This window comes from Patagioenas fasciata, chromosome 2 (genome assembly GCF_037038585.1).
Source record: "Patagioenas fasciata isolate bPatFas1 chromosome 2, bPatFas1.hap1, whole genome shotgun sequence".
NCBI lineage: Eukaryota > Metazoa > Chordata > Aves > Columbiformes > Columbidae > Patagioenas > Patagioenas fasciata.
This window is the reverse complement of record NC_092521.1, coordinates 158336007-158351475: the sequence shown is the minus strand read 5'-3', so window position 1 is coordinate 158351475 and position 15469 is coordinate 158336007. Positions and strand designations below refer to the sequence as shown.

The following is a 15469-nucleotide window of genomic DNA, read 5'->3' as shown; positions in this document are numbered from 1 at the left end:
CAAATAGAGAAAATCTTTAAAAGGGACAATTTAAAAAACCTCAGCCATAAGCACTGCTAAGAGTGATGGTGTAACAAAGGTCAGGAAGTACTTTATTCAAATTTAGGATCGGTTTAAAATTAATTCAATTTGGATAACAGTAGCAAAAAACATCTGGGGCAGGAGAAGTGTATGTCAGAGCTTCCAGCTGCCCAGAGATACTGCTGGCCTTTGCTCCCTTCCCGTTATTAAAACATGCCTCAGTGAAGTGTTGCTGAACTCCAGGCCTAGCAGACATCACATATAATAAAGCTATATATTGAACAGCGAGTTAGATGACTACTGGAAATGAATCAATGTTCATAAATCTGACCATCTCTTTCCTCTTTGCTTTCAGCATCTGGGCTCTCCACCTTGTTCTTATTATCACTACCATATTCTTCTAGTTCCCTTCTCCACCTGTTCCCTTTAACCTCGTCTGATTTAGCACATGACGATCCAGAAGGCGCGATTTCTCGGTTTCCAGTTCTGTTAAACCTCTCCCACTCTGTGCTTTCTACCGGTTATCAAGGGACTGCACTAAACACAGAAACGGCATTTCCTGGAGGTTTTCTGCGAGGGCCCTGTTATCACTCAAAAATTTGGACTCCTTTTCAAAAAGTTTCTGCTAAGCTCACAATCCATTTGGGAATATGCTGTTAAACCTCTAACAACTCTGAAATAATAAAAGATATTTTGCCACAAAGATATTTCAGAAAAACAGAACTAAAACATTGGATTCTGATGTTACTGACTCCTATGTGCATACTTAAGTGTGTAATAGTCATATTAAATCTGCTGGGAGTAGCACTGTGAATAAATTATGGTCATAAGGCAATAGCTTTTAAAATGAGTTTTACTGTGCCTCAGCATAAAATAACTCAATTGTTCCCACTCCTCCCGAAGAGATTTCTGTTTTTCCACTGACATACACAGACAGCAGACACGACTGAAAACTTCTTAGCTTTCCCCTTGAGTGAGCAGCATCCCTCTCCGGGCTGGGCTGGTAAAACGGCAGAGCACAGGGCACATCAGAGCCTTGGAAAACAACTCCTCTGAGCCAACCAGGTGACACTGGCAAAGAAACCCAGGGCTCCTTACAGCCTTCCTAGGACAACGCTAATAAACCTTCTCCACATTCACAAATAATCACAACGTGCTCCCAGACAGCAGAGGTCCAGAAAGGGCAAGTCCTGTTTCTCTGCAGTGCTCCAGCTGCTCTTTGTTGGGAATGAAAACAATCTCTTATAAAGCAAGTCCAGTGTCTCCCCGCCGCGTTCTGCTGCCTCCGAGTCGTACTGGGACGGGCAGAGGAGAACACGGTAGGACAGCCAGCCCGGGAAAAGAGCCTGAAAATCAAGTGGATGGGAGAAAAATGCTGCTCTTGGGTGTGAAAGCGACTTGGGCAACTTCTGGCGGTTTGCAGCCAAGCTGAGAGGGAAAATATAAATGAGTGACCCCATGCAGGGCAGACACAGAGCGTCTCTCCCACCAAAATGTCTCACTGGAGGAGAGAGGCAGAAGATGTTTAAGAATCTTTGCACTGCTACAAAGCTATAAGCAATGACGATATGCAATGAGTCTGTAGTATTTACATACTATAGTATAGGAGAGTATAATTTTTAGAATTTTTTTCACTGGTTCCTAAGTCTCTTAAGAAAATCTCTAACTGGAGCTCTGGAGTTGAGAAAGTGCCCATGTTTTGAGGTCTGGCTACTGGGATTTACTAGGGAATGAAGCTACAACACCTATATGTACTAAACTTGAAGTTACAATTTAATACATTAGACAGATTGCATCTCCTTTAAATCATACACTACAGGAAAGCAGGACTGAAGTCTGACTTCGGGATGAAAACCGGCAAGCTTTAACGAATTGGGCACTGTAATCACTGCACAGCAAAGGGGATATCGAAAGACAGTAACAATGTCTTTCTGCTCAACTATCTTACATGAAACCACAAATTCTGTTTATGTTCTTTTTTAGATCTGATCCCTTAGGTGGCGAAGTCTCCAAAATACATTTCACGGCTTGCTAGTATTTCGCACTAATCAGAGAGTTTGTCAGCAGAGCTATTAACTACGGCTTTGGGAATCTGCAGAGTGGTACTAACCAACACTGCGATGCCCAAACTGGGCAAACCTCCACAGCCGGCTGTGCTGTTGCTCTGAGAAAGACTTTGGACTCTGTGATTCTAATAGAGACGGAAAGAAGCTATAAGGTCATCCAAGTCTCGCTCTCTGCCAAAAAAAGACCGTTCCCTGCAGTGCACTCGAGTGCTTTGTCTACTCCTGTTACAGTATTTCAAATGATGGGGCTTCTTCCACTTCCCTTCAGAGTTTATTTCTCAGCTGAATGTATTTCAGAGTGTGGAACCTTTTTACTCTGCAACGCTTGGCATGAACCATTCTTAGCTTCCTCTTGTTATTTCCAACTAGCTCTCCACGTCCAATTCAAAGGAGTTTTTCCCACTGAGTTGTATTTAAGAACAAAGACTTTGCCTTTTACCCTAACACTTGGCCAAACCCCACGTCTCGAACTTTTTTCTTTCCTTTATAGCCATTCCCAGGAGCCAAGCCATGGTAACTGCCCTCCTCCTCCTCCTCCTCGCCAGTGTGTGTGCCAGCATCTTCAGCCAGGCTTGGGCACCTTCCATCACCTCCAGCTCCTGTTCCCCCGTCTCTCCTCCCTCCTGTCCTGGGTGTTCTGTTCTCACACCATGTCGCTTTGCAGTCCTGCCAGCCCAGCTTCTCGGTTTCTTTAACACTAGCTATTTGGCACACTGATTTCTTTCGGTAGCTGTTTTGGAATGCTGCCACTCCTGAAAACCTTCAGCAAGAAAACCAGAGAGGATGTGATGGACATATAACCTAATATATATCGAAAATACACTGTATATAAGTCCCCTCCTTGTCCATAGCTTTTCTGAAGAAACAGCCAATGGTCTCTCTGGTTTCATTCCAGTCCTATTTCTGAAGTTTTCGTGCTGATTGTCATCTTACATTAGAAACTGAGTTTGTGGGGAAAAAGTGGATATTTTCTTATCCTGCAAGAAATTGATGTTTTGAATATTTTTGTGTATTAAACTGAAAAAAAAAAAAAAGTGAAATATGGAAAGAAGCTGTAAACAGAATGTGAGAAAAAAATGCTGCAGGTCAGAAAAAGAGGTTATTTATGTTTAGTGTTTCAGTCTTTTTGCTTTGTTTTGAAATGTAAGTTAATTAACTCTCCAAACTGAAAATGCTTTTCATAAGCAAAAATTCAAAAGCTAAAGTCAGGTATTTTGACCACTTTGAGAGTCCTATATCTTTTTCCTTAAGCTGAAAATGATCTGTCAAAACTGACTCATTTGATTTTAACACAATGGTCTCTCTTCTAGTGAAAAAAGACAACCATCTAATTCATCAGAAATTTTAACCAAAATGCAATTGTAAGGCATTTAATGATGGAGAACACATATGCTGTTATGTAGTTATATCCACAGCACACCCATTTCCCAGTTCTGACTGAAATGGCTCTGAACTACTGCCATCCTCACCACCTTTCAGTTCTATATCGCTGTTTAACACAGAGATGGTGCCTGGATGCCAGGGGGATCCTGGACTGGGGTCAGGGCTCTCGGACACTCAAGACTTTCAGTGCATCTTCTCTTTAATCAAATAATAAAATGTTTCTCCTTAAGCTATTCCAGAATTTACAAGTCAACAGGCTATTCTACCAAAAATGGAAATACAGATCAAAGAACATAAGCTCTGCCTTCCAAAATTACACACACAATTCAAATACTCGATCAGAAAAGCAGGAAAATGGCATGGCTGAAGGGGGAATCTGGATAATGAAGAAGAATTTCCCTGCATCATCCTGGTTTCCTCAGAGCACTTTTCCTCCCATCACATGGCAAATTCAGATACTGGATAAATACAACTGAGACTGAAAAAGGGAGTTTTGGATTGAGGCAAACATCAGCCAACGAAATGAACAGCCATTACATCTTCCATATGTCTAGGACATATTTTAATCCTGTTAATTTGATAATCAACGAGTTCAGTTAGAGAATTAGCACTAAATCACTTCCTTTAAGGTAAAGACTTCTTCACTATAAACCTAAATTCCACTTCATGTCCTGAATTCCCTGAGGTTAAAAACAAACAGCTTCCAGTCCTTGAGATGGCTGAACAAAGAAGCTGAAAAGGTTACACAAGGATTTAAGACAGTTCAGAAAGTTGCAAAGGGATCAAAATGAGGCAGGAACTCTGGTTCAGGAAGGGAATATTCAGAGCTTCAGAGATTAAAAATGTAGTAGCAATTTTATCATATGAGACTATTGGAATATGTAAAAAGCAAAGCCATGTCTGTTTTCAACCTTGGAGTATTTTTAAACGTTCAGCTTTCGTTACACCTCAACTACATTAGACTTGTTTAAATTCACTTTGCACGTTGTGTAGAGCACAACACACAGCTATTTCAGGGGAAGGCAGTGCTCCAGGACTCAGAAGAACGTGTTCTGTGTGCTGGCCCCACCTCACTCCTGCTGTGCTCCCCCAGGCACAGCATCACCCTTCTCTGTGCTTCGGGTTCATATTTGCAAAATAGGCATAATACTGCTCTCGGTTGTTACCTTTTTGTTCAGATTACAAACCTCCCAGGACACGTGTTTGTTACTAATTCTTTTTAAAGCACTTTCCATAAACACAATTGTGTTCTGATGATCGTGTTTAATGCAACATGCTGCTTCTATTTTGGAACCCTTTATCTTCCCAGCTCTGTTTGAGAAAAAGAGACTCCACACACAGGGAGAAGTTTCATTATAATAAACTTTGAGATCTGAAAACGTCCTCATCTCATTGAATGAGTTTATTTGTTGTTAACAAATAATGGAAATAGTTTTAGCTTCACCTTCCCCCTTATCTTGCTACAAACTTCAAAATTCACACCACCTGCATTTTTGGGGAAGAACTGGCAGGAAGTTCCCTCTCCTTAACAACCACCAGGGGCATTTCCTGTGCCTGCAAAACTTCAGCACACAGAACTATTTTTTCAGTTGAATGAAAAGTGCAGATTATTGCTCTGAAGAAAAGGTCACGGTGCCATGAGCAGCAGTGCTTTGTACACCTGAAGGCACTGAAAAGGGACTGTCCTTTTCACAGAAGACTTATGGGGAGCCACGGCTGAGCATCACGAGACTTTTCCCACAAGTAAGCTCATCTTCTGTAAACAGACACTTCCAGTACATGCAATATTAAGGACACGTGAGGCTTGAAGCGACATATTAAGGGCTATTGAAAAGAGCCATGTAAGAGGATACTACATCTCTAACCAAGTTAGTGACAGAATCTTATATAAATATAGGATGTTTTTACTTTTTTCAGAGTTTTCCTTCCTAATCCTAACCATTCAGTCTTCCCTGGGGCTAGAAAAGCCAGAGTGGGTTCCAAAGGTGACACAGCTCATTTCCCAGAGGTAACCGCCAGCACAGAACCCTTTGCTGAATTATTTGCCACAAAAACCTGTCAGCGTGTGGGACAGCAAAGGCCCCGTCCTCCCACAGAGGCTGGCAAGAGAACAGGGGAGAAGAAGGAGGGGTGGAAAGCCCTTGGGAAGCTCCATCTCTTGCAGCACACCACAGTCTGTGGCCAGGTCTGCAGAAGCTGCAAAGGTTCGCTCCAGGTTTTACATGTCCTCATTAAGTATTTTTCCTTCCAAAGCAGACGTCTCTATTGTGAAATGCACTCCAAGGTAGCAGCACATTTTCCTCCACACTAAAATGGTAAATATACACTGTGTTGATCACTCTTGGCATTTTTAAAGGACCACTGCTCAGTGCTCTGTTAATAGTATGTACCAAAATGAGGGAAACAAGGCAAATTGTGCTTCAGAATACACTGTCTGTAAAAATCAAATACATAAAACATTTTCTCTGTAAAGAAAATGGATGAACAGAATTTCCATTTTTGAAGACATTCCTGTATTTGTATGGTTAGACTAATGGCAAATTCAGGGAGAAAGAAAGAGGTATGGCTTCTAAGGACAAAAAAGGAAGAATTTTTAATAAATCTTCCTCAGAAATGTGAACAGCCAGCTTGCTCTATCAATTCCCAGCTTCTAATCAAAGGAGAAGGACCTGTAACACCAACGAAGCTCAGTATACTCTGAAATGGGAAATGCCCCTTTTTTTAGCAGCATCAGACATTCTTCAAGAATAAAAATGTTGGCACACAATAAGCTGGAATATTATTGGCAAATTCCAAACCAGTTTGCAAGTTTGTAGTTCTTCCACTCATGTTTGTAGTTCTTCTACTCATGTTTGTAGTTCTTCTACTCATGTTTGAAGAATCACACGCAAATGGCATTTGCAAACCATCACACAAATGTACAACTGCAGTACACCTACCTTCCTAGAAAGCTACGCCTTTTTGTTTTCCCTTTATCTTACTTGGTACATAACAGTATTCTCTTTCCCCTAAGCCCTCCAGGGAAATACAACCGGAATTTTGTGATTTGTAGTCAAAGTATGCTAAACCACATCCTCTTTCAAAAACCACATGTAGAGCCATCTCTTATTGTCCCGTTCGACTAAAATCATAACATTCTGATCCCTTGAAGATGACTTTATCAAGGAATAAATAAGACTTTTTTCAAGGGAGGAAATACCTCAAGAGGCAGTAATCCTGCCTTGGAAAGCATAGAAATGGTTTGCAGGGCTCCCATCCCCCTGGTTTAGCTCAGCCTGATTGGGACAAGAGGGGGTGACTTCCCATCTGAAAGTTACTGGATATTCCTCCCTTTCTCCTGCTCTGCAACACAAGTTGCTTTATGCTTGGAAACATGAAGCATCTTTCTAAAGTCTTAAAATAGGTGCATTTACAAATTTTGTTATAACTCTGGATCCTCAACACCTAAACAGTGCAATTCCTTGGACCATATTTGCTCCTCTTCAGCTCCGCAGGTCATCGGCTTTATTCCTGATCACTGACCATCCAGCGCACAGAGGTTGAACAAGTCTCTTGGTTCATCCCAGATGCAGGATTGGCAAGAGAACTTTTCCTCCTGTCTGGACAGATGGGGACTTTTTGAAGTCAGAATCGGGAGTGTTGATATGATGCTTATCAGCCCAAATTATCTTTTCTTTCTGGGAGATTTGTTTCCCATACATCAGAAGCAGTGCCAAGGGGATTTTTGAGACAGCAGTGTTTGCATGGCAGAAAGAAAACACAATGCTAAAAGGCCAAGGCTGCACTTCCTGAGCAAAATCACGAAGAATGAGGAGGGTTTTGCCAGTACCATGACAGACAGCTTAAACTCACTAATGGGATTCTGAAAGTTAATAGGCAAAATGCATAAAAGCCAGACATTTCTACAAAGACTCCTTAAAATCATACTGCATCATTACTTATCATACTGAAAACTTTGAGAGACTAAGGTTTTATTTTAAAGACCTCAACCCCTCCTCCTTTCAATTGAGTTACCTCTTCCACTGACTTCACAGGGGTAAAAGGCTTTTCATTCTTCCATGAAAAACCTGCTTCTGTGACAACACAAAAAAACCCAAACAGCTAAAGCAACAGACAATCTAAAAATAGAAAACATGGGTGATGTGTGAAACTGGGAATTGGAGCCACCCACACGAGAAGATCCTCGGAGCTTGGGATGACGAGAATGGTTCTGCTGGCAGTACCTGACAATCCGATTTGCAAACGAGCTTATTGCGTACAGAGCACTGGTGCCGTTCTGAGGCCAACGACTCATCAGGTCTATGTTTTGAACAGTTCAGCAGGTATATAGCACTTAAAACCTCAAAATACTCTACACACTTCACCTACCGAATCTCATTGCAATGGAAAAGGTGGTTGGCTGTCCAAGAGGGCAATAAAGGATTCTGACTACCCCTCTGGACCCCACACAGAGTGAAAAATCAAGGACTGGGATTTCCTGTAGCCTGTGACTGGGCTCTGTGCACTGAGCCATTGCAAGGGCTGGAGAAAGCTCTGCTCCCCGGTGCGGCAGCGAGCGCGCTTCCAACTTTCTCCTTTGCTGCCATTGGCAAATGGCTTTCAAGTATGATTAATCAATTAAAGTTTCACAAAGGTAACTATTTTACTGTCACTTGGCATTAGTGTGTCTCCCTCTGACATGTTTCCCCCCCGTCCCTTTTCCCTGCTACATGATTATAAAATGGTTATTCTCCATGCCGTGACTGCGACACAGAGCACTGCTGCGGTTACAGCTTAGGTCATAATTTAGTTAAGTAGTTCTTTTGTCTGGTAACCCTATAATAAGAGTATTTTTCAAGGTAGATGGAGTAGAAGTCTTTGAGAATTAGAAAAAAAGCTCCTGTGGCTTTGTTGCTTGGTATTACCCAAAACAATGTATACACAACGTGAAAGTTTCGGTAAAATACGGAGGAGAAGGAAAAACAATTGACAGCCAGAATAAAAGGCTATTTCTTTCCCCTGCATGAAGTCTGAAATGTTGGAATATATTAAAATGAAGCCAAAGCCTTAACTGATTCTTTTTGACAGAGCCTGCATTTGTAACTGGGTTCAGCGTATAAGCGACCCATAAAAATAAATCCCAAGTAACTGTTCTCACATATCTTTGAAATGCTACAACTGTTCTCTTCTTTGCTTAGGGAATGATATTCAGAATTCCCACCCCCTGAAATCACGTTTGTCAAGCAGACAATGTCTGAGCAAGTCTGATGGAAGCTCAGAGACCTCCGAAGACCCCAAAAGTCCAAAACAAAAAATAAGATTTAGCACAACATACAAATGACTTCCTAAGAAATCAAGTCTGGTAATGACGTAAGTATACTTCTTTTTAAGAGATACACTAATTTTTATAACTCCAAGAAGATGCCGGTGACCACATATGAAAAGAAGACACTTATTTGTACAGCTTCACAAACTGCTTGTTTAATAAACACCAAGGTTAATCAGATTAAAATAATTGTTCTAATGATGGAGTGGGAGTATTTCAACGAGAGACTATGGATACCACAAGCCACACATTGATTGACAGTCAGACTAAAAAAATTAGTAACTTGAAACCAAATGTATCTTTTAGCTTCTAATGTATGTGGCACATCCTACATCTGGATTTGGCTCCCTCTTTGGTGCCACCTGCCTCACCATGTCTGTGACCACCATACTGTCCAGGCAGCTCACCATCACATGGAGCTCAAAAGCGAATCTAGTAAACCACAAAAAGGTTTAATAAATTAAATTCTCCATTTTTGTAATGCTACTGAAAAAATAAAGACTTAACTAGATTAAATTAAACAATTTAAATGAGCATTGAATGCACCCATTATTTCACCAAAGGGAATAATGGAATTTAAAGACAGGAACGAAAGGATATGAGGGGTAAGGACACCTGCATACATGAAACTTGAGTTGGTATCAAATGAAATTGAGAAGAGTGGTTACTAACACTGCTTGAAAGTCTTCATTCTTGCCTGGTTTGGTACAAAATGTGGATGCAGTTCAATAGTCAGGTGGTGTCAAAAAAGGAGAAACTGTATTACAAGTGCATGCAAAATGATAATATCAAAATCTTCATCAACGCGAATAGGACCTGATGAGTGGCTCTCCCTCCTAGAAGTCTTCACTCCACCAGAGCCACTGAGTTGTCCCCACCTTCTGCTGAACAAGAACACTGGTGACATTTTTACCTGCTGTTGGGGTTACACATGCATGGCAATGCGTTTGTTTCCTTTTTCTTTTTTGTCCTTTTAAAATAAACTCCAACACTGAAGTAGATCTTCTCCATTTGTTCCCTTGCTCCATTTTGGGTAGAACAGTGATTTTCATAAGCTTTTTTTCTTTATGGATGAAGATTTGCTATAGAAGAGAATATAAGGATGCAGGGGGATGTTCATCTTTCCAGGATTTGCAGGAAGTTTTGACTTTAGAAGATCAATGATCTCCCTCAGCCATCACCAGATGGATCCTTCAGCTCACTAACTAAAAGTTCTGAGGAAATCCTCTATACAATATTTTAAATATGAAAGATACAGAAATGCAGGAAAAAAATTCTTATGTTAAAAATTTGGGGAAAGAATTTAAAGAAGTCAAAATATTCCAATTCAACATTTTTCATATTTAATTTTTTATTCATACCAGATTAGTTTCAAATTTAAGGTAATTTCAAAATCAAAAATATCAGGTTAAAACAGTAACGTTTTGAAAAGAGTTTTGGATAATTATTTAAAAAAAATTAGAATATTTGCTTATATATTGAAACATTTGAAAATCCAGCCTGACCTCCTAAAGAAAACTTAATTTTCGCCTTGTCTATGTGAAGGGAAGATTTATTTGGGAATACACATGAGGTTTATTCTCAGTTTGATTAAGTGGCTCATTTTGCCAATAAATGATTTTTCTACCAAGAACTAAGCTGCTGTTAAGCATGAGAAGGCTGTGAAATTATCATGCTAATCTCAGATATGTATTTTCTGTTAGACATTTTAAATTTCATAAACACATGTGGATATTGTTTCAGAACATCCTGGATAAAAGGAATGCTTGGGCTTTAAATTTAAATCTTTACTGCTAAAGCATGCAAGTAAGTGTTATAAAACCCAACATCTTTCAAGTATATGGTGTTTTGATATGATGAGAAAAGGACCTTCCTCTTTTCATTCTTCCAAGCACTTCTCAACTTTTAGCATATTTAGGTGTCTTGTGCTTAACCACCTGAAAAAGCTTTCTGAGGAGAACATGACTGTTCTGAAGTGACGATGGAGTGATCTGAAAACCAGCAGTTTAGACGGTGAGGTGAGAATATATGTATTTTGTCTGTTTGTTTGTTTTTTTGAGGTGGAGCGGAGAGGATAAAGTTGTTTTCCCAGAGGCATCAGCAGAGACCTGGAGCCAAGGACTGGCCAGGGTGCTCATGCCCGGGGCTGTGCTGCCTCTGCCCTCCCACTGGTGCCCACAGGCACGTTCACAGGACCTGAGTTACAAAGTCCTGTACCAGGACCAGCCGTGTCAGCTCCTGCATGGCAAAGCACTAATAATTCAACTCTTTCGCCTTTTGGATCTGAGTTAACTTCTCTAAACCGCATAGCACTGCAGTGCAGGGGCATTATCAGCCATTTGGTTCTAACTCGGGAGTCTTCTCCTGGTTTTTTTAATTAAACAGCCCAGGTGGGATCTGCCTGTCTTTGCTCATTCTTTCTTGGCCAGCCTGAGGATGCTCTGATTTTTAGATAATCAATATAGAATCATAGAATCATTTTGGTTGGAAGAGACCCTCAGGATCATCAAGTCCAACGATAACCTAACCTAACTCTAGCACTAAACCATGTCCATAAGAATGTTGTCTAACCACCTTTTAAACACCTCCAGGAATGGTGATTCCACCAGTTCCCTGGGCAGCCTGTTCCAATGCCTGACAACCCTCTCCATGGAGAAATTGTTCCCAATATCCAATCTGAACCTCCCCTGGGGCAACTTGAGGCCATTTCCTCTTGTCCTATCACTTGTCACTTGGGACAAGAGACCAACCCCCACCATGCTACAGCCTCCTTTCAGGTAGTTGTAGACAGAGATAGGGTCTCCCCTCAGCCTCCTTTGATGATACCGAATACAACAATAGTGATGTATTGTCACCGAGAGCAAGCCAGAGCTGTATGTTCTGGCTATGAGGATGCTACTCAGTTTTCCAAAACAGGTGCCTGGTGCCACCTGAGGCAGCACGGGGTGCCTGGGACATTCGTGAGTGCCAGCAAATCCAACATAGGCTCTATTGGAGGACCTCCTGGGGTAGATGTAGCATCTACAACTGCACTAGGTGCTCTCAGCTGGGCAATCACACCTTCTTCCAGCATCAGAACCGGTGCCAGGCACTGACCAAGTGGTTGCACCCCTTGGTGCAAGTTCCCTGGAGCTCCAGGTGAGCCCAGTCCCAGGCACTGCCCTTGGCTGGCAGCTGTGGGAGCTCCCAGGAGCTGAACCAGTGGGCTGGTGGCTTAAACACACACAAAAAAGTGCTTGAGAACCTCCGACCTGACATAAAGAGCAAATCATCCAAATCCAGTGAGAGCTGGGAGGAAATGTCTTGTCTGGTTGACTGACCATCCCTAGACCTCTACCCAGATTGTACATCACACCATTATTTTGATACAAACTCCTATCAAACAACATTTTCATAAACTGTGAAGTGTGCAAACACATAGTTATCTGATGAGCTTGAAACAGTTGTTTTCAAACTGTTTATTAATTCTTCTAGATGTGAACAGGATTTGAATAACCTCAAAAAGGTTAACCACAGCTGCTTTTTGCAGCAACCAGAAAGTGTTATGCCAAGAAAAAAAAAAACAGCCTTTTTCAAATTCTAGAAAATAGCTTCTAAAATATAAAATTTAAAGAAAAATTTCTCACATTATGTGTATAGTGTAAATTTTTCATCTTGTTGGAGGACAGGCTGACCTGCAAAGGCTCAGTGGGCTGTTACTCTACAGCCTCACAGCTACGTACAGCAATCTTTCAGTCACCGTTACGCAATAGTGACATTCAGTCCCACTGAAATCGTCAGAAACAGCAAGTGTGAAGAGACTATGTCAAATAAAGTTGTTTTCTCCCCTAATTTATGACCCATGAATCTAACTCTAAATTCCACAGCATTGAGTAAATGAGGCACAGCTTTAATCTATCAAATTAAAATCTGCATTACCACAATCTGAGAAGCCAACTCTAAAGATCATCTTTCATCTTCGTAGAACTAGTGACTAAATATAAATTAATACACTGCCAGATCCGATCTCAATAATGATGCCTACTTCTCAGTGATATTCTAAGGCAGGGAAATCGTATACTCATGGATTATGCAGCTTTTATGAACAGTAAATCTCATTTCCTCTGTACAAATATATACAAATTTATTTTTTATGTTTATAATTTTTATTAACTGTGAATGTTTTGTTTTCTTTCTAGATATATTTGCTTCTATATACTTGCCTTCCAATGAATATTCTATAAATTTCTTTCTCCTCTCAGAAAAAATAATTCCAAAAAAGGAATTAATCTACATTTGCTTTTTTTCTTTCTTCTCTATAATTACAATTTTATTTTTAATGATTCATCAGCTCTTTCTCCTGCACTTGAATGATGCTTACACATACCTATCTATACTGTGTTCAACCATTTTAGAGAGCTGAGATTAGAGCAAACACTATGGGTAAATAAGTCTCAGCTTACTGTGTCTATTAAAAAAGAAACATTTGGTTTAGCCATTTAAGCTTCCCTCCTCTAAGTACAGCAAGAAAGGTACCTCAAAGGTCAGTTTAGGTCAGAGAAAGGTACCTTAAAGGACAGTAGCATCCCAAAGAATGCATCAAACATAAGCACTATTGTTGGTAACGTGTGCAAAAGGAATAAAGAAATGGTGAGTCAAGTATATTGCAGCTCCTTCCTTCCTCCTGCCAAAATCCATGTGCTACAACAAAATACCTATATCTGTATCTGACTTAACTATCCAGAGGAGAATTTGGGCCTGCAGTGACCTGCAGTCTGCACCCTGCAAGCTGAGCCAGTCACTTCGATACAGCCAAAGCTGGTATTCAGCTAAGGGAACGAATTCTCTGTTAAGCTTTTAAGAAGGATGAAAGAAAAAGAATAAAAACCCCAACCAAATAAACAAAAAAACCCAATCAACCAAAAATCAACAACAAAAAACCAACCCTGTTTGGATAATGGTGTTTTTAAGGAACCAGGCCTGGTGAACACTGTCAATTAAATGTTCACCTTCCCCAGAGCTAACAGAAAACTTTTTAGTTTGTTAAAATTCCGTAAACAGACTACCTGCTAGCCTTTTGACCAGAGTATTAAGAACATGAAATACATATGCATGTTTATTTCCTAAAATTACACCTAAAATCACAAGTTTCCCTCCAATCATAAGATTTCAGACATCTCCTTAATACTGCTAGTGGCAAATTTTAGTTCTCACTTCTTGTACATGTATCTGACATTAAAGATGGAACCAGAAAATATCCAGTTACAGAATGTGGTTGCTCACAATGTTGAAGTCAATAATCCATTCCCTCCTAGTCTTGCAGCATTAAGAACTGCAACAGCTCCCTGCCATGGTCTCCCCACTGATCAATGCAGGAGAAACATTTCTGTGAAGCCAGAGAGCCCCAAGAGGACTCAATTGCTGAGGGACCTGAATACAGGTGTCATGAAATCCTGAAGGCAATAAAAGCCGTCAATCTCATTAGTCATTGTGGTGATGTCAGATGCTTCAGTTTTATCAATGGTAAAATTAATTAACCAACTAATAAAAATGTCTGTGTCACTACGCAGGAGTTAGCACAAATTATTTCTGAGGATTATAAAGGTTTTCAGAGACTGTGAGGTGTGCTGAAGTAGCTTTCTTGGTAGAAACTCTGTTAATTGTGTGCAATAAAGAAAAAGAAAAAGGTGGTTCCGACCTGTCATGCCTCAGTGCCCTCATATCAACATACACTGTGGTGGGATCTGGTCCAGATGTTCCCTGTAAACAACAACATCAGCTAATCAGAACCTGAAGGCTGGAAAGAAAAACAGAGTTTTACCCCCCAAATAACTGAACATTCATTTCACTGCTAATTACACCGATCAATTGACAAGTTATATTTAAGCTATTCATCAAAGCTCAGCTTTACAGAATCAGAAAGAGCACTGGAAAACATACCTACCGTCAGGTACTTGTTACCTTGGGGGTGGGAAAAACATCAAGCGGCCATACTACTTAATCAAACACATGTCAACATAGGTTTTATTTGCTACAAAAGGCCAAGTAATCAGCACATGGATACATACAAAAAATGTTAAACACGTTTTGCCATATAAAGGAATGCGGAAATTGCTGAGGAGACACAGCTTAATGGCAGAAGCACATGGTCAGGAACGTGAAGCATGGTTTACTGAGAGTCTTCCATACATGCAACAGAGAACATACTTGAAGCTAAAGATAGTAAAGGTAGCACGCATGACATGGACCGATGTGGACTGAAGGTCTGTAAACAACTATTCTGTTCCTTTCCACTCTTCCACTGCGTAATTTAAATCTTTGCTTTATGTCACAGCATTTAGTCACTGGAAAAGCAGTAATTTTAGTTTCCTTTCATGCAGAGACGATGCAGTCTTTTAGGCCTTTCCACCCACAGCTCTGCTGCAGTTTTGTAATCTGCAACGATCTTCCCTTATCCGAGACTTCAAACTCCTCACCACTGCACATGGTGTGAATTCTCAGTGCCCTAGTCTAGGGCTCTCTGCTGCAAACCTCACGTCACTGCTAAGCAGAAAGACAGAACACTGAACTTTCAAAAGGTTGGTTTTGGGATATAAAATCACCTATCCCTGGTAATCTACAGGTGCAGGAACTCCTTTATCAGATATTTAGATGCTTACTACTCAAAACAACAGGCAACATCAACTCCCGGTGGTTTCTGTCCTGTTTGGGATAT

General features: G+C 40.6%; 1 protein-coding gene across 9 annotated transcripts in view; it reads right to left on the bottom strand.

Moving 5' to 3' along the window:
- Positions 1-15469, bottom strand: part of DIP2C (disco interacting protein 2 homolog C) — a 322355-nt gene that overhangs the window by 14125 nt on the left and 292761 nt on the right. For all 9 annotated transcript variants that reach the window (XM_065830042.2, XM_065830044.2, XM_065830041.2 and 6 more), the window contains one exon: positions 14453-14514. In XM_065830042.2, coding sequence (XP_065686114.1) covers positions 14453-14514 — 62 coding nt within the window. The remainder of the gene's footprint in view (positions 1-14452; positions 14515-15469) is intronic.